This window comes from Artemia franciscana, chromosome 13 (assembly GCF_032884065.1).
Source record: "Artemia franciscana chromosome 13, ASM3288406v1, whole genome shotgun sequence".
Taxonomy (NCBI): domain Eukaryota; kingdom Metazoa; phylum Arthropoda; class Branchiopoda; order Anostraca; family Artemiidae; genus Artemia; species Artemia franciscana.
Window position 1 is genome coordinate 39,500,263 of NC_088875.1, and position 25,292 is coordinate 39,525,554.

The window sequence follows — 25,292 nt, forward strand, 5'->3', positions numbered from 1 at the left end:
GAGCAAAATGGCTATCTCAAATTTTGATCGGACGATTATGGGAAATAAACTAATTTTTTTTTTTTTTTTTTTTTTTAAAAAAATTATTATTTTTTTCGGATTGATATTTGCCGAGTGTCGGTTGTTTTGTGGGTGATTTCCCGTCTAGTGGTGAGTCATGGATTTATTTATATATATTTTATGCAATTTTTTTTATTTCTTTCTTTTGCCAAATAGGTGTACTATATTGTTATACCGGGTCTTTGTCAATCGCCATGTGTCTCAGGCTTGACCTGTTTTTATATATATTGTGTTTGATGTACAGAATTTTAAATAAAAATCTTGAATCTTGAAAAATCTTGAGCATACTGGCAATTAAACTTAATCATTGACACAGTTAACATTGCTCATCACTTTTTGCTGTATTAGACCCAAAGTAAGTAGCAGCTGCCAGTTGAGAGTCTTCAGCATATTTAAAAGTTTCAAACATCTATCGACTATTCTCGCCCGACAGACAATCTGTCTTTCGACTTCTATTTTGGTGGAAAGACAATCTGTCAGTTTCCTCTCTTTTACAAAAAAGAACTGTTAAGAGGTGCGAAAGTGACTGTCAAGCGAATCTTCTTTCGAAGTCAAACTTGCCTTATTTCTGAGAACTCAGACGGCTCTCGGGAATTTATTGATCTTGGTATTTAAAAAGCTATTGCATTTGTATCCACAGGCCTTACTTGTTATTCTTTTTTTCTGTTGCTCTAATTTTATTTTAAGGTACATCAAACAAACTTTTCTAAATCAGAAATTAAAAAAAACCCGTACGATCGCAGATAAAGCTATAAAACCGATTAGAATTGGTAATTAGCGTTTTGTCATGCCAAAACAAATTTTGTGGTCGTAATTTTCCAGTCTTTCGAGTAAAGGTCAATTTGTTCACTTAAGGTCTTTTATGAATCAACTTAGTCAAATGAAGTTTGGAAAAAGTTTAAAAACATTTCATCGCTTATTATGTATAGACTCGACATTAAAGAGGTCGTCGTATCGTGGAATTAGTAAAAAGTAACTTCTGGTAATAGCATCCAAACCTCTAAAACTAGAATTCTGTATTTGTTTCCATGCAAACTCCAACCTATTCAACTCAACCTCGCTCAACTCAACCCTTGTGCATATCAAACCCATTGCAACTCAATCTCCGTTTAGCCTAATTCCCATTAAAATTAGTCCTACGAAATTCAACACTTCGAAACTCATTTCTATTCAAGTCAACCCATACAATTATGATGGAGCAACATTAAAATTAGAACGAGCAACAATTAGAACGAGCAAAATTAGAAAGAGCAACATTAAAATTAGAACGAATAGGAATTATTACGTATATGAGGGGGTCGCCCCTCCTCGATTCGCTCTTTACGCTAAAAGCTTTCTAGTACTTGTTAAAAAAGCTTCTTATTGTTCTAATTAAACAAGCCTTGTGTTTCAGGAGTCGTTCTTCAAAGATTGGGACAAAACTCAAATTTAGAGTAAAGAACGAGGTGTTGAGGAGAGGGCAACCCTTCTCATATAACTAATAATTTCTGTTCGTTTTATGTTCTAATATTGCTCCTTACTTTCAGTTGAAAAAACTTCTTTTATAACTTAATTTCTGGTCGTCCTTTAAATAATGCCGGAAAATCTGCCTCCACCTCCACACATAAATCCCACTCCCCACGGATATATCTTCTTGAATATTCAATCCTGATAAAAAATTGCCCCGGACAATTATACTTAATATTTCCTCGTGTCAAATTGAGTCGGCAAAAAGAAAGCAATACATAAGAAGAATTTTGTGTAGAAAATCCGCTGAAAAACTCCCCCCTCTGGAAACTTCCCTCCCCATAGAAAATACTCCTTGTGAAAAAGTCCCCAGCAGAAAACTTGACCCCCCCACCCAAAATAAATACGCTTACTTTCCAATAAAAATACTATATAGAAACAATGGGCAAATTTTATAACTTAAAGACATTTCCCCAGGAGCAGTGGGGGGTCATGTTTACACCAAAAACATATTTATTTGGCTTTCTAACTATGCTGGATAAAATTACTACCTCAAAATTTTTGTCGGACGATTTGGAGAAAAAAGGCGTGGGAGGGGGCCTGCATGCCCTCCAGCCCTCGAATATTTTTGGTCAGTTCAAAAGGACACTAGAAATTTCAGTTTCCGTTCGAATGATACCTCTCCCGATTTTCTAGGACCACTTGGTGGATACGCTCACCCCTAGGAAAAAAAAACAACAAATAAACACGCGTCCGTGATCTTTCTTCTGGCAAAAATGCAAAATTCCACGTTTTTGCTGATTGGAGCTTCAAACCTCTACGTCAGGGTTTTCTGATACGCTGAATCTGATGATGTGATTTTCATTATGATTCTAGGAATTTTAGGAGGCATTTGCCTCTTTTTTTTGAAAAATAAGACAAAGTTTTTCAGGCTTGTAGCATTGGATGGTAAGACTAAACTTAATGAAACTTATATACTTAGAATGAGCATAATAAGCCAAATCTTGTGATATATGTACTGGTATAAAAATTCCATTTTTTAGAGTTTTGGTTACTATTGAGGCCGATCGCTCCTTACTTTCAGTTCGTTACTACAGACTCTTTGACTTATTGTTAAAGGTTTGATCAGTACAAAACAGATGAAAGTGTGCACAACATCAAACAGTAGGAACGACAAGGGTTGGTAGTAGCTCAAACTCCAAAAAAAGGATTTACAACATAGTGTGTCTAAAAAGATCTGAATTCTATGGAGATTCTAATGTGCATGGAATCTCAACTTCCTTCTATTTCTTTATTTTTCTTTGCTTCTCTTCTATCTCTTTATTAAATAAAAAAAAACGAGTTTTTTGACTGAAAGTTAGGAGCGACATTAAAATTTAAAACAAACAGAAATTACTCCATACATGAAAGGGGCTTACTAGTTTAAAACTTACTATTTTAAAACAGTAAAAAATTTAGCGTAAAGAGCGGGGCGTTGAGGAGGAAAAGCCCCTTTCGTATACAGAGTAATTTCTGTTCGTTTTAAGTTTTAATGTCGCTCCTTACTTTCAGTTAAAAAACTTGTTTTCTTATTTAATTTCTGAACGTTTTTTAATTAATGCATGTTTTGAATTTGGCTCTCCGCACATAAATAATTAAAACAAAATTTGCATTTTTTTTTTTGGTAAATGGATTTTAATCGGAAGATTTTGAGAAAAAAGGAGTAGGGAAGGAGGCCTAGTTGCCCTCCAATTTTTTGGTTACTTAAAAAGCCAACTAAAACTTTAAATCTTTTTACGAACGTTTTCATTAGTAGTAAGTATACGTATCTTACGAATCAACTTGCGTAATGAACTTCTATATTCGTATGTTTTTATTACATATATGAGGCGGTTCACTACCTTGTCAATACCTCGCTCTTTACACTAAAACTTGAATTTTGTCCCAATTCCTTAAGAATGACCCCTGAATCAATAAGGCCGTAGAATAAATAGTTGAAATTACTAATAACACTTTAGCGTAAAGAGCAAGGTATTATGAGGAGGTGAACCCCTCATATGTGTAATAATTTCTGTTCGTTTTAAGTTTTAATGCTGCTCCTTACTTTCAGTTGAAAAAAACTTTTCATTTTTATTCTTAATTGTTTTTTTTTTTAAATAATGCTAGAAAGTCTTGCGCCACCTTCATTGAAATTCTCTTCCCCCATAACAAATTCCTCCATGGAAAGATCCTCCCACGTAAACCCCCCTTCAATATCCCCCCTCCCAAACCAAAAAATCCCCCTGAAAATGTCTGTACACACCCCAATAGCCGTTAGCATGTGTAAACAACGATCAAAGTTTGTAACTTGTAGCCCCTCTCATGGGGACTGTGGGAGAGTAAGTCGTCCCCAAAGACATAGCTATTAGGTTTAATGACTATGGTGAATAAAATGGCTATCTCAGAATTTTGATCCGGTGACTTTGGGGAAAAAATGAGTGTGGGAGCTCAACCAGCAAAGTTCAACCAGGACTGATAAATAAATTATTATGAAACGAGACAATTCAATGAAATGAAAGAAATTGATTTAAAAACAGGGTTTTAATGCCAGGCTAGCTTTTTTCGCGTCTGATCTTATAGGTCTATTTCTGACAGGTTCTGTGTTAATATCTATTGGTTTTTTAAAATATTTCGTAAGGTCATTTTTAGTTAAATTTGTGTATAAAGCATTCAGTTAATATTCTCCTAAATCCCTATTAAAGGAAATATTATTATTAATCTTAAGTCTGATTTCAATTGCTTCTCGAACTACTTGCTTTATGCCTAGATCATTGCTAATAATGGCGGATTCTTCAAAAAGTATTTTGTGGCTAGGATTCGAAACATGGCTACTTAAAGTGGAACCTGTCACAAATAGACCTATAAGATCAGCAGCGAAAAAAGCTAGGCTGGCAATAAAAACCTGTTTTTAAATCATTTTCTTTCATTTCATTGAGTTGCCTCGTTTCATAACAATTTATTTATCAGTCCTGGTTGAACTTCGCTGAGGTAAGGATGCTGGGACTGTTTTCGAAAACTGTTCATTTTAGTTTTATTGATTTTATCCTCTTGTAAGTTGTTTTTCATTAAGATTCTATGACTTTTAGGGGGTGTTTCCCCCTTTTCAAAAATAAGGCAAATTTTCTCAGGCTTGTAACTTTTGATGGGTGGTACTAAACTTGATGAAAAATATATACTTAAAATCTGCATAAATTCCAATTCTTTTGATGTATCTATTGATATCAAAATTTGGCTTTTTGCAGTTTCGGTTACTTTTGAGCCGGGTCGCTCCTTACTTACAGTTCGTTGCCACCATCTATTTGATTTGCGATTGTACGATTTAATAGTTATGTTATTTTTTGATCGAAATATATATCTAAATATTTACTTATCTATATATGTGATATGCTCCTAAGGTAACGGGCCAAACATTGTAAATAGTACATTAAAGATACGACAAAAAAAGGTATAAGACTTTAACAGAATGCACCAGAAAAAAAACACGTAATAGACGAAAACACTTTTATTAACATATCCAAAATTTGCATTGTTACCCAGAGGTGGGATTGGTTAGATTTGCCATTATGGATCATTCTAAAACGCATAGTAAGGCGTGTCTTTTGTGGGATTTTTGAGTTCACAGAAAAAAAAAAATGAAGGCTAAGTCCATCATCTATATTACAATGATATTATAGGGATGTTTTTCTAATTCTCTTAGAGTCTGAAGCGAGAGGGGAAATGTCGCAAAATCTACAAAATATTATATGTAGCTAAAAAATAAACTTTTTAGAGTTTTTTTTATCGTATATGACGAAAAGGTGGAATTGGCCCAATTCACCCTTAAAGTGAGGAAGAGGGGGCAAAAAAGTAAAAGTTCACTGTGCAACAACATAAGAAAACATAGTCTGTTGGGCTGTTGGGGCATTAGATAAAGTAAGTAAAAGTAAAAATGGACCATTATCAGTAGCCTATAAGAGGGACGTTTTTGAAATTTCTTCGTTAGTTTTTGATGTGGGAGGGGTTATCTCTGAAAAACAGCAACGTAGCCTGTTCTAGTGAATAATATTTTCTTTCTAGGGTTTTTTTGGTTGTAGATAACAAAAGTGGGTAAGGCAAGTACTTGAAACATACGAAAACTGACACCAATGCTATTGAGTGGCAAATGAAGCGAATAGAAATTGCAATAATTAAAGAAATTTGTCTTTTCTTTGAGTACCAGAATTTATTTGTCTTTTTATGAGTCTCCATTTCTTTTTCTCTTAGGAAAAGAATATATATATATATATATATATATATATATATATATATATATATATATATATATATATATATATATATATATATATATATATATATATATATATATATATATTTATATAGATATACCGTATTACAGACTTACCGTGATTTCTGGTCTTCTTGGCACTATACAAGAAAGAAACGCTGATTCGCCCAGTTGAGCTACTGTTGAAGTTATTTCATCTTTAAATAATGAGACTGATTGATTTTCGCTTCTTTGTGCTTCTCCTAGTGACTCAACCATGAGAAAACTATTCCCTGAAATAATTTGATTTCATCAGAAGCAGACCATAAAACATTACCCAAACATACAATTTTAGAACGTTGCGCAACCATGGTTTTTCTACTGAAGAGAATCATCGCCCAGAGTCTGTTATTCTAATGGGAATGCCATTTTGGAAAGCAGTCTCATTTACTGAAACTTTCTTTGTTTTCATTAAATGACTGTGAAGCCTTGGAAACGGGTTACTTAATAAGAATCTGGAATCTCCAAACCGTAAAATATACTTATCATTCAAGGCTAGATAAAATTCTTTTCCGTGACTGCACTTATGTTCTGAAATGCACAACCGCAAAAGAAAACCTTAATGCCAAGTTTGCATTATGAGCAATTGCCTCGTTTTGATTAAAAATTAATTAAGGGATGAGAAGGAGGAAACAGATAATTAGAAATCATAATAAGGAACAATTCAAAACTTAAAATTTCGTGTTATGGCTTTCTGACTTTGGAACCAGAAATAAATGTCTTTTGAATTGATAAATTAACATCGTTTTAAAATTTTGATCAGTGAAATAAAAAGAAGATAGTAAGTAGGTCCATAAATAAGAAAGAAAAACCTTTCTATTATTCTGAGACGGAGATATTAAGAGTACAGCACGAAGAGTTGAAGAAAACATAGAAATTTAGCAAATACATTGAATCTCGACTATTAGGTGGGCCAGAACAAACACACTCAACCAAGGACATGGCATTGAGCTCAAATGATGTCCTAAAGAAGGAGATCCTTTAAGATCTGTTACTATACAGGAATTAGGACAAATATTAAGCAGAAATATAAATTAAGCAGAAGTTTATTTGGTTACATTTAAATTTGGTCATTTTCGACAATGAAAAACGGTCAAAAATAAAATCTCTCGGAGCGATATTTTAATATTAAAAAGAACGAATTAAAAAGTGTGCCCCAGAATTATTATTTTTTATTTAAAATTATTTACATCAATAATTTGTATACATTATTATTTTTAATTATTTATAAAGATTATCATCATTTATAATTATTTTTTGACTAAATCATCATTGGTCAATTAGTATTGATCAAATTATTAGTTTAAATGCAGTTGGCAAATTACCTCTTAAAAAAGCCTTCATCATTTATTAAAGCTGGTTAGAGATTTTCTGAGTAGTTTATGTATGTAATTTCAATAATACTTTTATCACTTACAAGACAGCTCCCTATTCAGTCCACAAAATTAAAGACTATAGATAGCACCGAGCATCAGAATATTGATAACCCCAGCCATACAAATCCCTTGCCAGTTGCCCCTTATTTATTTCAAAATTAAAGCTTTAGATTTAAATTTCTGATTACAGACCCTTAAATCAAACACTGAAGTATTTTCTTGCTGTAAATTAAAATCCATAGAAACTTCAACAGAAGCTATTGAACAAGATCCTTTGAGTGACTGATTATTGTCTGTTACAGCAGGTTAAAACGATTGAAATTAGTTGCATATTTATCAGTTACAAATGTAACAAGAGCTAAGAGCTCATATGGCACTTGTGACGAGGCAAGAAGAGCTAAGAGCCAAGAGATAATATGTTATGAGCTTTAACAAAATTCTATGAATCAATAGATTGATTTAAAAGGAAAATAAGAGGCTTAATACCGGTCAGGATTCTAAAATATAAGCTCGAGTCACGATGTCCTTCTAAATATCAAAATTGATTAAGATCCGATCACCCACACGTAAGTTATAAATACCTAATTTTTTCTAATTTTTCCTCTCCCTTTAGCCCCCCAGATGGTCGAATCTGGGAAAACGACTTTATCAAGTCAATTTGTGCAGGTCCCTGACACGCCCAACTCCCCCAAAGAGAACGAATCCAGTACGGTTTCGTCAATCACGTATCAAGGACATTTGCTTATTCTATCCACCAAACTTCATCCCGATTCTTCTACTCCAAGTGTTTTCCAAGATTTCCCCCTCCAACTCCCCCCAATGCCAAAGATCTGGTCGGGATTTGAAATAAGAGCTCTGAGACATGAATTCCTTCTAAATATCAAATTTCATTAAGATCCAATCACCTATTCGTAAGATAAAAATACCCCAATTTTTCGGTTTTCCAAGAATTCCGGTTTCCCCCTCCAACTCCCCCCAATGTCACAGGATCTGGTCGGAATTTAAAATTAGAGCTTTAAAGCACAAGATCCTTCTAAATATCAAATTTCATTGAGATCAGGTCGCCCTTTCGTAAGTTACAAATACCTCAATTTTCAAAACTACCCCCCCCCCTCCCCAACTCCACCAAAGAGAGCAGATCCGGTCCGGTTATGTCAATCACGTATTTTAGACAGGTTTTTGTTCTTCCGATCCAGTTTCATCCTGATCTCACCGCTTTAAGTATTTTCTAAGATTTCTGCCCCCCCCCAACTGCCCCCCCCCCAATTACGCTGGATCCGGTTGAGATTTAAAATAAGAGATTTGAGTTACGAGGTCCTTCTAAATATGAAGTCTCATAAAGGTCCGATCACACCTTCGTAAGTTAAAAATAAGTCATTTTTTCTAATTTTTCAGAATTAACCCCCCCCCCCCAATCGAGCGGATCTGTTCCAATTATGTAAATCATGTATCTAAGACTCCTGCTTATTTCTCCCACCAAGTTTCATCCCGATCCCTCCAATCTAAGTGTTTTCCATGATTTTAGGTTCCCCCACCCCAAACTCTCCCCAATGTCACCAGATCCGGTCGGGCTTTAAAATAAGAGCTTTGAGACACGATATCCTTCTAAATATCATATTTCATTGAGATCCGATCACCAGTTCGTAAGTTAAAAATACCTATTTTTTTCAAATTTTTCAGAATTACCCCCCCCCCCTCAGATGGTCAAATCGAGAAAATGACTATTTCTAATTTAATCTGGTCCGGTCCCTGATACGCCTGCCAAATTTCATCGTACTAGCTTACCTGGAAGTGCCTAAAGTAGCAAAACCGGGACCGACAGACCGACAGAATTTGCGATTGCTATATGTCACTTGGTTAATACCAAGTGCCATAAAAACTAACCGTAGTTCACACCAAAGTCAATAATACTGAAAGCTGCTTGGGAAACATGTCGGGTACATACTATAGTTTGCTTTAAGACTAGTTAAAATAATAACAGTATATATTTTAAGCAGCGTGTTTTTGATTTATCATGTACATCAACAACGGCACAGGGCTAATAAAACTTTAGCAAGTGGTACTACTCGTTTCATTTTCAAACCCTCTAATTGGATTTGATGTAATTTGTGTTTTACTGAAAATAGTAGGCTATATATTTAAAAAAAATTTGTTTTTATTTATCATAAGATGAACAACTGCACAAGGCCAGTAAATACTAACAAGTGGTACTACTCCCTCTCCCTCTCAAACCCTCTGATTGGATTTGAAGTAATTTGTGTTTAACTGAAGATAGTATATATTTCAAACAGGGTTGTTTTTATTTATAATAACATAACAGCAGAACAAGGTCAATAAAATGTTAACAAGTGGTGCTACTCCCTCTCCCTCTCAAATCCTTTAATTGGATTTCATGTAATTTGCGTTAAACTAAAAAAAGCACATATTTTAAACACTATTGTTTTTATTTATCATAACATCAACAACAGCACAAGCCCAATAAATGTTAACAAGTGGTACTATACCCTCTCCCTCTCAAACCCTATGATTCGATTTGATGTAATTTTTGTTTAACTGAAAATAGTAGCCCATATGTTTTGAACAGTGTTGTTTTTATTTATCATGTTGTTTTTTATTTTATGTATTAATAATAGAATACTAATTGCTCATTTTATGACTAAAAAGTTCAAGGTATCAGTTATAGTAGTATATGCCCCTGTTGAACCAACTGATGGAGATACTAGTGACTCAGATGAATTTTACTTACAGTTACAGGAGCAAATATACAGGGTTCCAGGTAGAAATATGGTGTTTTTGCTAGGAGATTTTATTGCCCAGGATGTTAGAAATAGGGATAGATGGTATCCCATCCTAGGTAAATTAGGTGTAGGAAAAGAAAACAGTAATGGCTATAGACTTTTGCAATTTTGTAGGTAAAACAACCTAGTTATAACCAATACGGTGTTTGGTCCCATAAGTTGATAGGGTATTCACGTGATGGTAAGACAGCAAAACTTATTGATTATGTTATTGTAAACCGAAGACTAGCAGGATCAATACAAGATTATAGGGTGTATAAGAGTGCTGTTATTGATGTTAAAAGTAAAGATCACCATCTAGTAGTGTCTAAGGTTAATTTAAAGCTGAAATTTTGGAAGGGTAACTACCTCCCGGAAAGTTATGATGTTGGTAGACTCCAGGATGAAAATTTGAGAAAAAATTCCAGGAACAGTTGAATACTAAACTTGAGAGTTTAAAATTTGACAATTTGGAAGATGGATAGAATAATTTTAGAAAAACAATTTGCGAAGTTGCTGATGGTGTCTTAGGGAGGAGTGCTAAGACTGTAACTAGGAATATTAATAAAAAAGCTTTAGGTTTAATAGAGAGTAGAAGGGGTTTTTACAATAATTATCTGAGTGATAGGTCGTATGAAAACAAAAGGAATGTAAAGAAAGTGGAGAAAGTATTAAAATATGAACTAAGGAGATGTGAAGTGGAGGCCATGGATAAAATTGCTAAGGATCTGGAAGATGCGGCTAGACGGCATAATAGTAAAATATTATACTGGCATGTTAATAAATTGAAAGGGAGTAGTCAATTCGGACTAGTCCCAGTTAAAGATAGAAATGGGACCACAATTAGTTATAAGGAAAAAGTTAAACAAGGATGGGTGGAACATTTTGAGAATGTGCTAAACCGAGATACAGTTGCAGGAAAAGATATAGATAACAATGGAAAAGTTTGTGATACCTTAGATGTCAAGGAAGATTTGCTTAGCGAGGAAGAATTAGCGACAGTACTAAAAGGATTAAAAAATAATGAGGCTCCAGGTGCTGTTAGTGTGATAAATGAGTTTCTTATATATGATGGCTCTGAGGTTAGGATTAAGCTACTGAAGATTATGGACATGATTTTCAAAAAGGAGAAGCACCTAATAATTTTAGGAAAACCTTAATTAAACCACTGTATAAGAAAGGTGACAAGAGTGAGTGTCGATATTATTGAGGCATTAGTCTGGTGTCTGTAGGTAGCAAATTACTGAGTAATATGATACTTTTTAGACTGGGAGATGCTGTAGACAAAGCTTTAAGGGAAAAACAGTGCAGTTTTAGAAAAGGTAGAGGATGTGTCGACCAAGTTTTCACTCTTAGGTTAATGATTGAGAAGTCCCTTCATTGTCAAACACCTTTGATCCTCAGTTTTATCGATTATGAGGAAGCTTTCGATTCTGTTGATAGAAGAGCCTTAGAAAAGGTCTTATTCTTATATGGTAAACCAGAAAAAATACATTAAACTGATTTGTGCTATGTACGAGAATAATGCTGCTGCGGTTAAGGTACAAAATGAGGTAAGCAACTGATTTATTATTAAATCAGGAGTTAATCAGGGTTGTGTTCTATCCCCCTTTAAATGGATCATTTTGATGGACTATGTCTTATGGAGCACAGGAAAGGCAATTGGAGGTCAGGGAATCAAATGGGGAGGAAAAACACTCCTGGAATTATATAATGCTGATGATTTAAGCATATTAGATGAAAGGTTCAGCAAAATGAATAAATTTTTAGAGGTTTTGCGAGTTAAAGGTGCTAGAATAGGCTTGAAAATTATTGTGAAAAAGACTAAGTTACTAGGGATAGGAATAAGTGAAAATGAAAAGGTGAGGTTGGGTAACGAAAAGATTGATCAGGTTGGCAGCTTCATTTACCTTGGTAGTATTATTAGTAAAGACGGTGGGAGCAGTGAAGATGTTAAAAGAAGAATAGCTAAGGCTCAGGGTGTTTTTTCACAGTTAAAAAAAGTTTGGAAGAATAGAAAGATAAGTCTGCAAACCAAGGTTAGAATATTGGAAGGTACAGTGATGACAGTGGTCAAATATGGCTCTGAAGCATGGGTGCTCCGAAAAGCAGATGAATATTTACTAGATGTTTTCAAGAGAAACTGCCTACGGATTGTTATGGGTACCCGGCTGACTGACTGTATTTCAAACAGTAGGTTGTACGAAAAATGTGGTTCAATCCCGCTCTCTAGGGCTATAATTAAAGAAAGGCTGAGATGGCTAGGTCACGTTCTGCAGATGAGGGATGACAGATTGCCGAAGATTCTCCTTTTTGGCCAAACGTCTGGGGCTACCGGGAAAGCAGGTCGTCCTTGTCTGGGTTGGGAGGATGTCATAAATAAAGATTTAAACGAAATGGGAACTTGCTTGGGGGATGTAAAGAGGGAGGCCTTGAATAGATTAGGTTGGAGTAGGAGCGTGCGTAGCTGTGCTGGCCTCAGACAGCTTGGTGCTGCGGTGAGTTATTAGTAGTAGTAGTAGTAGTAATAATATGATATCAACAACACCTCAAGGCTAAAAAGTTTAACAAGTCGTACTACTCCCAATCCCTCTTAAACTCTCTAATTGGATTTGATATAATTTGTGTTTAACTTAAAATAGTATATATTTTAAACAGTTTTGTTTATATTTATCATAACATCAAGACCACCACAAGGCTAAAAAGTTTAACAAGTGGTGCTACCCCCCCTGCCTCTCAAACCCTCTAATTGGATTTGATCTTATTTGTGTTTTACTGAAAGTAGTATGTATTTTGGACAGTTGGGTCGTTATTTGTCATAATATCAACAACACCACAAGGCTAAAATAAATTAACAAGTGGTGCTACTCCCCTACCCTCTCAAACCCCCTAATTAGCTTTGGTATCATTAGTGATTTACTGATAAAAGTATATATTTCGGACAGTGTGGTTTTTGTTTATCGAAAGGTCGACAAAGAATTAAAACAAAATTGCTATAATAATCAAGGTGACTGGGAAGAGCTAGTGAAACTAATATAATTGTACCATATATAAGGATATTAACTTATTGAAATCTCTTTAATTTTTGTTTTTCAAAGTTGTCACTAGAAAAAAGGGAAAGTTAAAAATTTATTTTGTTTTCAGAGAAGTAAAAATGATGGTATGGCTTTTAGAGGGTATAGGGTGGTAGCTCTACTTCCGTTTGTGACAATTCCTTCTCGTTTTAAGTTTTAGCTAAATTATGGTTTATAATCTCTGTTTGTTTTAAGATTCGTTTATTGATCTATAACAGTATTTGTTTCCATTGGATTGATCTATAGCAGGATTTGTTATTTTAATGTCGGGTGTGATTATTCATTGTAATATCTTTTGATTAATAGTAATTTCTGTTCATTTTAGGTTTGAATTATTATCCTATTTCATTTCTGCTTGACTGAGGGTCTTTATATTGGACTTTCTATTTCGTTGATTTTTTTTAGCTAAGGGACATCAAATGCCCTTAGAAACCAACTCTATTAGGAATTAAACACCATTCATGAGATGGGTCCTTTCTGTAGCGTGCTTTTAAATATTTCTCTTAAATTGTCGCAAACAGCCTGATGAAAATAGGATCTAGAAAAACCTTTGGAACAAAAAAAAATCTTTGGATTTTTTTTGGATTTTTTTTTGGAAATAAAATTTTTGGAGCACAAGACTTTGTGTTGCTGATTACTTTCAGTTATGAAAAACTATTTCAGCTGTAATTCCATGGATCAATTCCAAATTAATTAATATATCATATATCTATAACAAAGGTAAAATAATTGACAAATATAGCCACTTGAAGTCACAATAAAGTCATTTAATCACAGATTTGCTGGCAAAATCCGTTATGTTCGAACATGAGAAAGTAACTATTTCAAGGGAGATACGTCAACAGCATACTTAAATGATAATCGGATTACCACTCAAAGAAATTTCCTCACTAGATAAGATTTCTCCTTTTCTGTAAAGGCTGTAGACACATACGTAATGACCCTCTCAGGGAGAAGACGTTTTATTCCGCTGATACTCCTGTTTCTAAGGCATTCTAGGAATTTCCTAATTTTCTTAAAAAAAAAAAAATACATGTTATCCAGTAAATCAAAGAATCTATGCTAGAGAAGGAGAAGCTTTTATTTAAAAACTAAATAAAAGAACAAGTTTTTTAACTGCAAGTAAGGAGCGACATTAAAACTTGAAACGAACAGAAATTATTTCGTATATGAAAGGGGTCACCCCCTCCTCAACGCCTTGCCCTTTACGCTAAATTTTGACTTTCTCACAACTCTACTTTTCAGAACAATAAAAAACTTTAGAGTAAAGAGCGAGGCGCTGAGGAGGGGACGACCCCTTTCATATACGGAATAATTTCTGTTCGTTTTAAATTTTAATATCGCTCCTTACTTGCAGTTAAAAAACTTGTTTTTTTTAATTTATTTTCTGAACGTTTTTAATTAATGCATGTTTTGATTTTGGCTCACCTCACATGAATAATTAAAATAAAATTTGCATATTAATTTTTTTTTGGCTACATGGCTTTCTCATAGTTCTGATCGGACGATTTTGATAAAAAAAAAACAGCGGGGGAGGAGGCCTAGTTGCACTCTTTTTTTGGTTAATTAAAAAGGCAACTAGAACTTTTTGTGAGAACGTTTTTATTAGTAATAAATATACGTAACTTACGAAATAACTTACGTAACGAAATTCTATATTTGTATATTTTTATTACGTATATGAGAGGTTCTCCGCCTCGTCAATACCTCGCTCTTTATACTAAAGCTTCAATTTGGTCCCAATTCTTAAAGGATGACCCCTGAATCAATTTTGCTCCCCTTATATACGTAATAATTTCTGTTCGTTTTAGGTTCTAATGCTGCTCCTTACTTCCACCTGAAAAACCTTTTTTTGTGTTTATTTTATCAATGTTTTTTTTTTCAAATAATGCTAGAAAATCCTGCGGCCCCTTCATGGAAACTTTTTTCCCTCATGATAAATTCCTCCATGGAAAGATCCTCCAAGTAACCCCTCCCCTGCCCCCCTTTAACATGAAAAAGTCCTCCTGAAAACGTCTGTACACGTCCCAGTAACCATTACTATATGTGAACAATGGTCAAAGTTTGTAACTTGCAGCCCCTCCCCCGGGGACTGTGGGGGATTAAGTCGTCCGAAGAGACATAATTATTAGGTTTTTTGACTATGATGAAAAAAATGGCTATTTAAAAATTTGGTCCAGTGACTTTGGAAAAAAATGAGCGTGGGAGGCGGCCTAGGTGCCCTCCAATTTTTTTGGTCACTTAAAAAGGGCACTAGAACTTTTAATTTCCGTTAGAATGAGCCCTCTCGCAACATTCTAGGACCCCTGGGTCCATTTTATCATTCCTGGGAAAAAACAACAAAACAAACAAACAAATACACGCATCCGTGATCTGTCTTCTGGCAAAAAAAAAAAACACAATTCCACATTTTTGTAGATAGGAGCTTGAAACTTCTGCAGTAGGGTTCTCTGATACGCTAAATCTGATGTTGTGATTTTTGTTAAGATACTTAGACTTTAGGGGGGTTTTCCCCTATTCTCTAAAATAAGGCAAATTTTCTCAGGCCCGTAACTTTTGATGGGAAAAACTAAACTTGATGAAACCTATATATTTAAAATAAGCGTAAAAACATGATATTTTGATATAACCATTGGTATCAAAATTCCATTTTTTAGAGTTTCGGCTACTATTGAGCCGGATCGCTCCTTACTACGGTTCGTTACCACGAACTGTTTGAAAATATCAAAATAAGACTAAACATTTTATGACTAAAGAAAGTAAGGCACCATTCATAATAGTATAAGCCCCTGTAAAGCCAACTGAGGGAGACAAGAGTGACTCGGAATAAATTATATATAAAGTTTTACAAGAAATTTAAAAGATCCTGGGTAGAACATAATCCATTTAAAATTTTCAGAAAATAAATATTTCTATTGAAGAAAAGAGTAGAAAAGATGTATCACTGCCAAATCAAGCCAGGTGAGAGAACTTAATACTTTTTTGTAAAGTTCTATTTCTTCTCCGGAACGAATATTTGCACAAAGAAATTTAAAGGATTCCTGGTAGAAAATATGGTGTTTTTACAAAGGGAGTGTAATGTCCTCACCTGTACAAGTTAGAATTGCTAGTAATCAAGCCTATTTTGCATAGCGTAAAGAGCAAGGGGTTAAGGAGCGTAATGGCCTCTAATGTTTAGCACAGTTTTAGCTTGTTGTAAGCATTAATTCTACTATCTGTTTTAAGCGTTAAATAGTGCTGTTGTTTCTTGGAATAGTTAACACCAATGCTAATAATATTACTTATTTTGAATTTTTGTTTCTTGGCCTTTTATTTGTGACCGGGAGAGATTGCTACTTACTTAACGTTCATTGCTATGGTCAATATACTCCAAATCAAAGCATCATTAAAAAAAGTATTCAGAAGGAGTCCGTATTGGGATCTGGGATTCGTCAAAAAAATTTTTATGTTTTTTTTTTATTAAACATAAGAGTAGCTGTGATGGGAATAGTTCTGGAGAGAATAGTAATTGCAGAAGGAGCCATGGCGAGAAAAATCAAGAATAACCATGGGGTCCTCAGATTATACAGACTTTAAAAACTTTGCATAGAACTGGTTCAAAGAAAAGCCCAGCTTTAGATAAAAAAAAAACAAAAAAAAAGGCTTCCTAAACAAAAGTTTAGGAAGCCTTTGCTTCTAAATATTTTTATCTACATATTTTGCACCCTTGTCAATAAGTTAACACATAAGGTCACTCCATAGATCTAATAAACCTTTGAATAGACAAGGGATGGAGGAGGAGCGTCAGCAGCTGTGTTGGACTCAGGAGGCATGGAACTGCGGTGAGCTGTTAGTAGTAGTAGAACAGACGAGTAAGAAGGAATATAATTCTATGCAACTATCCAATTTTAGTTTAATATGTACAGCTAATACCGTCAAAATCTTTTGACTTTGGTAGAAAGAAAATGTCTTTTGAAGCATGAAGTTACTTTTTTAAGGTTTAGGAGGGTTATGGTGACATGGGATTAGTATGTGAGAAAAACAACTAGCACAAGTAAATATTTCTAAATTTGTGTCTTTGTCAATCTAAAATCACAAAAACTGTGCTGTATTTTACTCAAAATAGTTTTTAATGATAAACATAAATCATCTAGTGCTAATCCCTAATAAATGCCTGAATGACCATTAGTTGAAATAGGTTTGACATGTCTATATCTAAGAAGGTGGGGGGTCAGAAGGAGAGATCTGTTCTAAGAGGCCCAGGGATAGAGACCTAAGAGCTTCCACCTCTACAAAGGTAGAACTTTCATTAATTCTGATTATGCGATGCGCAAAATAACCGACTGTATACTTTAATATGTCTATGATCCTTCGGTTCTCATATAAGCCATTTGCATGTTTTGGTTGCATAATTTTGCAACCTTGGGATATCAAACATTGTGTTACCCCTAGTATTTTTTTTGTGCTTCATGACCCATTTGGTTAAATTGGCTATCTCTAAATCTTGATTTAGGCTCGCATGGGGCTACTGGTAAAGTAGGGCAGTGGGTAAATCCTGATAAAGTTTTACTGTATCACTTTAGAAGAGGTATTGGTAAAATTATGACAGTTCATATAACTGACTTACCAATAAAGTGAACATATCACTCGATGCGTTTTTGATGTTCTTTTTTTTGATAAAAATTGTTTCTACCGCAAATTCGAATTTTAGCACTTTTTGAACTCTTAAAAAGGACAAATTTTCAATTAAAGAATGAGTTATCGCTCATTTTCGGCAAAATAATACTAGGTTTTCGCAGCGCTGTTCTCTCGGTCGTCTTCGACAAAATAATGCTACATTTTTCCAGTGCTCAAATTATTTGTAATAAGGTTAGTTTAGGTTTGCTTAGGTTAGGTTGGGTTAGGTTTGGTCAAAAAGTGCTTAAATATGAATTTGGCGTAGAAGCGATTATTATATTCGTAAAAAACCAAAAAAAAAAGGCACCAAGTGGTATGTTCAATTTATTGGTAAGCTGGTTATATGAACTGTCATAAATTTACCGAAGTATTATATATCACAAATCATATAATAAAATTATATATACTAAATGTACACAAACCTCATGGACTTGGTATATATTTGAATTTTAATCATATGATACTGAATTGAATTCTTTTACTAAGATGTGGATTCAGCTCTTTCTTTAAAAAAGCATATAAAGCTAGAAAATATTTTCACTAAAATAACAGTTGAGAGAAAGGGCATAGTGTAAGTTTAGTTTTGATCGAAGTTTAAAACTAAATATTATTTGAACGCGTTAAAAGATGAAATAAATAAGTATTTTCAAAACTTCATAATATTTACTTCTGGAGAATTGAAACGCAGCAATAATGCCAAAAACCCTTTTCGTTAACATGCATCTCAAAGACTTCACTAGACACGTTTCAAAGGTTTTGAAATGCTAAAACTTAGCAGGGCGAATACACCCAAAATACGCCAAAATATAGCAAGAGATTTTGACTGGACCATAAAGTGTCTAAATGTACCAAATTGCGCCACGACCTCTAAGTTTTACCAAAAATGGTACAATTTTACAGTGTTGGCGAAGCTGGGTTGAACCCCAGAGTGCCCTCGTTATTACAACCCCTGTGAATCAGTTTTATCTAAGAGCTTTGAATATGCGCAATAGGCTTTTTTTCGAAAATGACCTTCAAAGATACAAATTTACCGTTACCATCTGATTCTTATATCCAGACCCTATTATTCATTATCCTAAACCTACAACCCATATTTGATTCTACCATGTTCAAAATTTGTTTGACATCTCAGGTAAATATTTTACGACTAATTCCAAACTGATTATATATTCTTAACCAGAACAAAGGTCTTTAAAATCTTTATTACTGTCAATCCGTTTTTTCTTCAATTGAGTTAGATTTCTAAGATTTCATTAGGCAGGGTAAAATCGTGACCTGAAATATTCAAATGAAATAGTGCAGTATTTCAAAAAACTCTCTACTTTGATAAAATTAGGGCACTTTCTTTGAGTTTTATTGAAGCAGACGATGAGACTGTACTTAGTAAACTCCATGATCTCCTTTGCACATACGATATTAGAAAGTGATTTTCTTAAGAAGTGAACACGTAAAAGCCTCTTACTTTATCAGGAGTTTTTCGCTAAAATATTGCTTTGAAATTGATTTTGATGATATAGAAACTACAAGAAAGATTAACCAAAAAAAGTGTCTTAGATGCTAAAAGAAGGCTTAATAAGGAAAAAAGGAAAATTTTAAACACTAGTGACAAGCGCTAAGGAAATTTTGATGCTATTCATATTAAACAAACTAAGTTAGCTAATTTTAAACCTCAAAAGTTGATATTCAATTAATTCTATGTTTTAAAAATCATTTAAAATTGGAAATGATTTTTAACCTGTTCCTACGTGCAATATTCATGAACAATTTTAAATTAAATAGGTGAAACAATAGATAAATAAACAGATTATCTAAAACGGATCTTTAGTTCAGGCACCCGACAGGTCTTGGCCACAAAAGCAAATTCATAACAAAATAGAAAATAGTGAAAAACCCTAAGCCCTGCAAGAAAAAAAAAATCAGTTTTTCATAAACCACATATGAAAATAATAATGCTTAAAAAACTTACGCGCTCAATAAAAATTTCTTTCTAATCTCCGTGATGATCCAAACAAACCAACCCATCAATATTATAACCTAGGCTCAAAAACACTCTCTCTTTCTCTCTAAAAAAAGAAAATAAGAAAAAAAGAAAAAAATTCGATAAATAGAGCCTCTCCATCACTTACTCTCAGGAACTGCAACCCCAGGTCCTTCAAGGTCAGACTACCAAAAAAAAGTTTATTCGTGGAAAATATTGTGCTTAAAAAATTTTCGTTCCATTTACTTGGTGAAAATTTCATATGAAAAAAGTAATCAATCAGGTTCTGATTTTTTTTTACTAGAATAGATTTCCAAATAGAAAACACGCAAATGCATAAACGGGTAAAAGGATATGGTTATTTGGCTTCTCCTTTTGACGTACACACAAAGAACCAAGCTATTGTTTAAAAAAGCCGTGGTTGAAGTCACAAAAGTAAACCAGTTACAACTAAAGACATCGGAATTAAATCGGAATTATAGGGCTAGCCTTTGTGGTCGTCTCGGAGCCTCTCTCCTCACGAGCGAATGTATTTGTCGCCTATACTGCTCTCTGTTCTGTGCCATTCTGAGAAGACCAGGAAGGTTGCAGTCAGAGAAGTTCTCCTTCCGGCGCTTCGGAGGGTGACCGCCCGGGCAAGAACCATGGATGCGACCTTCGAAGGCAATTTTTGGCAGTTGCAGATGCGCTGGGCGTGGCCAATCCATTTGAACTGTTAGACACGATTCCTTTTCAGGATGGTAGTGTTATACTACGGTCTTTTGGGTAGGTCGGTATTTGAGTCTTGATCTGCGTATGTTATGCCAACGATTCGACACAGCAGCTTTGTCTCAATCGTGGCGAGTCACTTGAAGTCATCTACTCTGACTCTCCAAGTTTCACAACCATATACAGCTATAAGAATGATGATGGAGCAGAAGGGTTTAAGTTTTAGCTTCACGGAGATTTGATTTTGCTTTCATATTCACATCAGAGCTTTGAAGCTGGCGCTACCCAGAGCAAGGCGTCTTTTGATGCCCACTGAGTGATTATTGTCACTGTTGATCTAGCTCCCCACATATATGAATCTGTCTACCCATTCTATTTCCGCTCCATTGAGCTTTACTTTTGGTGGGGATGGGCTATTGAACCTTGACATGCGCATGGCTTTCGTTTTATCCTCGTTGATTTTCACTCTGAAGGTTGGTGTAACTACTTCCAAGTTATCAGCTTTGGTTTGGAGTCCAGTGACGGATCCAGTGAGCATGTCGATGTTGTCTGTGTATGCCACCTTGTCGGTTACGATCCCTCCTATTGTTGCCCCAATAGTGACTTCAACATGCAACGTTACACAATGGAGGAAGATCTTGCTAATTCCAAAGTTCCACGACCTTCTCACTTGGAATCATGAATGAGTATAAGTCTCAGTTTGCTCTTTCAACATCAATGGGACAAAGGATAAAGTGTTAAGCCGTGATGAGAAACTAGCTAATCACGATGTTGTTCTCTTACAAGAACACCTGCTCCCAAGTTGCAGTGTAAACTTTCTAAGGCGAAGTTCTCAGCATGCTGTTTTCACCACGAATGCCCGCCGTACCCAAGGCAGGCCTTCTGGCGGTCTTGCCTGTATAATTAAGTGATCTCTGCCTAGCTATTTGTCTCCTAGCTGTTACCAATCCTCTGAACACTATCTTGCTATCCGGCTTGCAGACGTGATCATAATCAACGCCTATTTGCCCCATGATAGAAGATCTGTTTCTTCCTTCTCCAGCTATGCGAATGCCTGCAATAAATTAAAGACTCTCATATCTGGTATTGAGCGTCTGGGATACAAGTGGGTGCTTATAGGTGACTACAGTACATGTTGATGAAGATGAGAGAGATTATGATCATTTACCTCTGTAGTTTGATATTATGGTTACTTCTGACATATACTCGAACCAACCCTCCATGTCGCATAAGTGGTTTGAAAAACGTGATTGGTCTAGTGCGAACAAGCCTCTTTACCTTGCTACACTTGGAGCTCTACTGTCCACCGTACGTGTCCCTTTCCATCTTCTTTGCACAAATGCGTACCCTATTATTTACAATGCTCGTGCTGATTTGAGTCGCTATTATCGTGACATTATCTTATGTATAAAGCAAGCTGAAGATGTGGCCATCCCACTGATCCGTGTCAGGCGGAATACCCAAAAACCAATTTGGAAGTATGATCCTTTGCTGAAAAAAAGTCAAGAATAAGGCCAAATTCCGGTTAAGAATCTGGTCTGCCTGTGGTCGACCTTCTCGGGGTACTGTGTTTGATCTAAAACAAAAGACAAAACTCGAATATAAACGCCGTCTTCGTGCCGTTCGTTACTCCGGTGAAAATTTTCCGAAAAGTAATAGTGAGTGGCAAAAAGTGATAAATTCTGCCAAGTTTCCGAATGTAAGTTCTAGTGATATTATATCTCGTCCATCTTGGATCGAACATTATTCAAAAATATTTTCGAAAGTTAATTATGCAGAGCATAAGCAATTCTTATGTTTGCTCGAAAAAAATTTGCCGTCACGTTTATGTCAGAGACATGTGATTCCAGTTGAAAAGTGGGCTGTTGTTAAAGGTATTAAGGGTTTAAAATCAAAATCTTTGGATATTGATGGAATTGGTGTTTTGAATCTTGTTCCGAATTCTTTTGAACTGGTATCTCATCTCCAACTATTTTTTCAAATGTGTTTGAGTAGTTCGTGTGCGCCCGACTCGTTCTTATGCGGTAGCTTTACGTCACTTCTAAAAAAAGGAAAAGATCCGGTTTCTTATAGTTCTTATAGGCCCATAACGGTAGCTTGTACTCTTAGCAAGCTTTTTGAACACCTCCTACTACCCTATATCAATAAGCTTGCTCTAAAAGATCATAATCAATTTGGTTTTAGATCTGGGCTAGGCTGTCAGCATGCTGTCCGTGCTTTGACTTCTTTATTAAAAGATGCCCATCGCACTCGTCGCATACTTCATTTCGCAACCCTAGACTTGTCTAAAGCATTTGACAGTGTTTGTCATACTCAAGCATGGACAGCATTATGCCAGAGAGGAGTAAATCCGTCGGTAATTCACGTGCTTCCTTTCTGGTACTCCCATTCCTACCTTCACCTTAAGTCATTAGATAATTCTTATTTTGGTCATATCCCTGTTCGTTGCGGTGTAAGACAAGGGGGAGTTCTTTCGCCGTATATTTTTAATGCTTGTATTGAAAATATATTATCAAATATATCGACTACGTGCCTACTAGGACCATCTGATATCTCATATCTGGCTTATGCGGATGGCCTTCTTCTGATTAGTCAGACTGAGTCTGGTCTTGCCCGTTAGGTGAAGTCAGTTACTTCTGCTTTCCGCGATATCGGCCTGTACCTAAATATTGACAAATGTGAGTTTCTTGTTTTCAACGGTAATAAATGTTCAGAATCACTATACTGCGGTGGTTTTAGTATTCCTCGTGTCAAATCGTTTCGTTGGCTTGGTATAACAGTTTACGATTCTATGAATGCTCTCTGGTCTCGTGCTGTGAAAGACATTAGTGATAAGCTGAGGCTCGGTTACTCTAAGATTGTAGCAAATCATAGACACTATAGGAGAAGAGCTCTAACTCGGCTTTACTCAAATATTTGTCATTATTCTGTGCTCTTCTGTTCTGGTATTAGGCCGCTTCTGTTGACTGGTGATCTAAAATGTATTCGCATAAATTACTACCGGTACTGCAAATTTCTTTTATATCTACCTCGTTCTTACCGGAATACAAAACTGGTTACAAAGTATTGTGCAACAGATATTACTGGTGCGTTCAAAAAATTATCTGCGAAGCTAGCTATTGAAGCGCTTTATAGGCTAGGATGTTTTCATCGCCTTATCCGTCTTTTTTCTGTATGTGATTAAATTTGTTTCTTTTGTATTACTTTTGCTGTTTTTCTTTTGTATTTTACTCCACTTGACCTCTGTTTTGTGAAGTGGGTGATATATATATATATATATATATATATATATATATATATATATATATATATATATATATATATATATATATATATATATATATATATTAAAGACTTGACTCTATACACACCAAGGGATATTATTTAAAGATCAGACATCTTGGCTGTACAGACTTCAAACCACAGAGAAATTTAAATAAACTCAGCTCAGCCACCTTAGAATATTCCCATTTAATTTTCATATAATTTACTTGTCGTTAGTAGTTTCTGACGAACTTGTAACGTCGAAGTTGTTAGAAATTAGTTAGGCCTGTGCTTAACTAAGATTCTAAGAAACGGTGACCAACCCACTTCAAAACTAAAGATTTTACAGTTAATTGATCAATTTTATTGAAAAAAATAAACCGAAAAAATGAAAAAAATAGAATAAATCTAAAAAAAAAAGTGAAAAACAATATTTGTTCTACAAAATAAAGCAGTGCTGAAAATTTAAAAACCCAATGTGAATAGACTTTTGCTCTTTGAAAAGATGCCCATGCTTTTCAAAGGAAAGTAAAGAGCCGCATAAAATATAAGCCGAGTAGATATAAATTCGTATAGTAGATCAAACGTAAGACGACCATAAAACAAAGGGAACCCGTAACTAGAGAATTTAAAATAGACAATCACACAAATATCTATATCCTAAATGATATGGATGAATTTAAATACATAAATTCCATAATTAGCAAATATTAAAGGGAATAATTAAATAAAACATTAAACAGACAAAAAATTACCACACAAAAGGGTTGGGTGCTGCCCCATCCCTAACCCTTTTGAAGGTTAGCATGTCTTTTGCGTTTTATCGAAAACTATACTCATTTTAAAGAGTGTGGTTTAATTTGCCGAAAAATTGGCGAAAAATAAATAAAATTAAATTACCATAATCATCTAGATGACTAGAAAGATGACTATGTATCGAAAATAAACATAATGTTTAGTATGCATTAATTCCTGAAAATCTCTACAATTCACAAGTCAAGATTTTATTTAAGAGTATTTTTGGTTGTTAATGTCATAATTATAAAATGAAAAGTTTAATATTCGGGTTCCTAGTATTAATATGAAATATTTTTGGTCTCATAGCTCAGACAGCGTAGCATCGCTGCTTAAATTAGTGGGTTAGTTGTGGGTAACAAGTGAAGTGGGCTCGTGTACTACCGTTTTATTTTTACATTACCAGGCCCCCTCGTATGAAAGGAATTTTCGTATAAACATCGGAGGAGGCTCTTTCGATTTGAAATTGAAAGTTTTAGGTCCTTTTTAAGAGTTATCAGTGAATGGAGGAATCACATTTTTCACATTTCATATATTCCTCCCTCAAAACTCATCAAAATTTTGAGGAGCCATTTTTTCGTTGTCGAAAGCTCCTTTAGCCATAACCAAGACCTCGAAGACCCTAATAATATCATCCCTAAGACCCTTGTGCAAGGGCTTTGAACAATGAAGCTTCTTCATTGTTTACACATAGAATTGAATATTGAGATATGGGTAAATGTTTGATCCTTAGTTAATCCGAAAAGGCTGTAGGTAGTCAAATGAAACGTCAAGTAGTGCTGAGGGGGGGGGGGGGGTTAAATTAGATCACGAAGCACTATGCGTATCTAGGTTATC

General features: G+C 34.8%; 1 protein-coding gene across 1 annotated transcript in view; it reads right to left on the minus strand.

The window, feature by feature from the left end:
• Positions 1–25,292, minus strand: part of LOC136034921 (zwei Ig domain protein zig-8-like) — an 85,739-nt gene that overhangs the window by 37,571 nt on the left and 22,876 nt on the right. The window contains exon 2 of the mRNA XM_065716432.1: positions 5,906–6,060. Coding sequence (XP_065572504.1) covers positions 5,906–6,046 — 141 coding nt within the window. The 5' untranslated portion in view covers positions 6,047–6,060. The remainder of the gene's footprint in view (positions 1–5,905; positions 6,061–25,292) is intronic.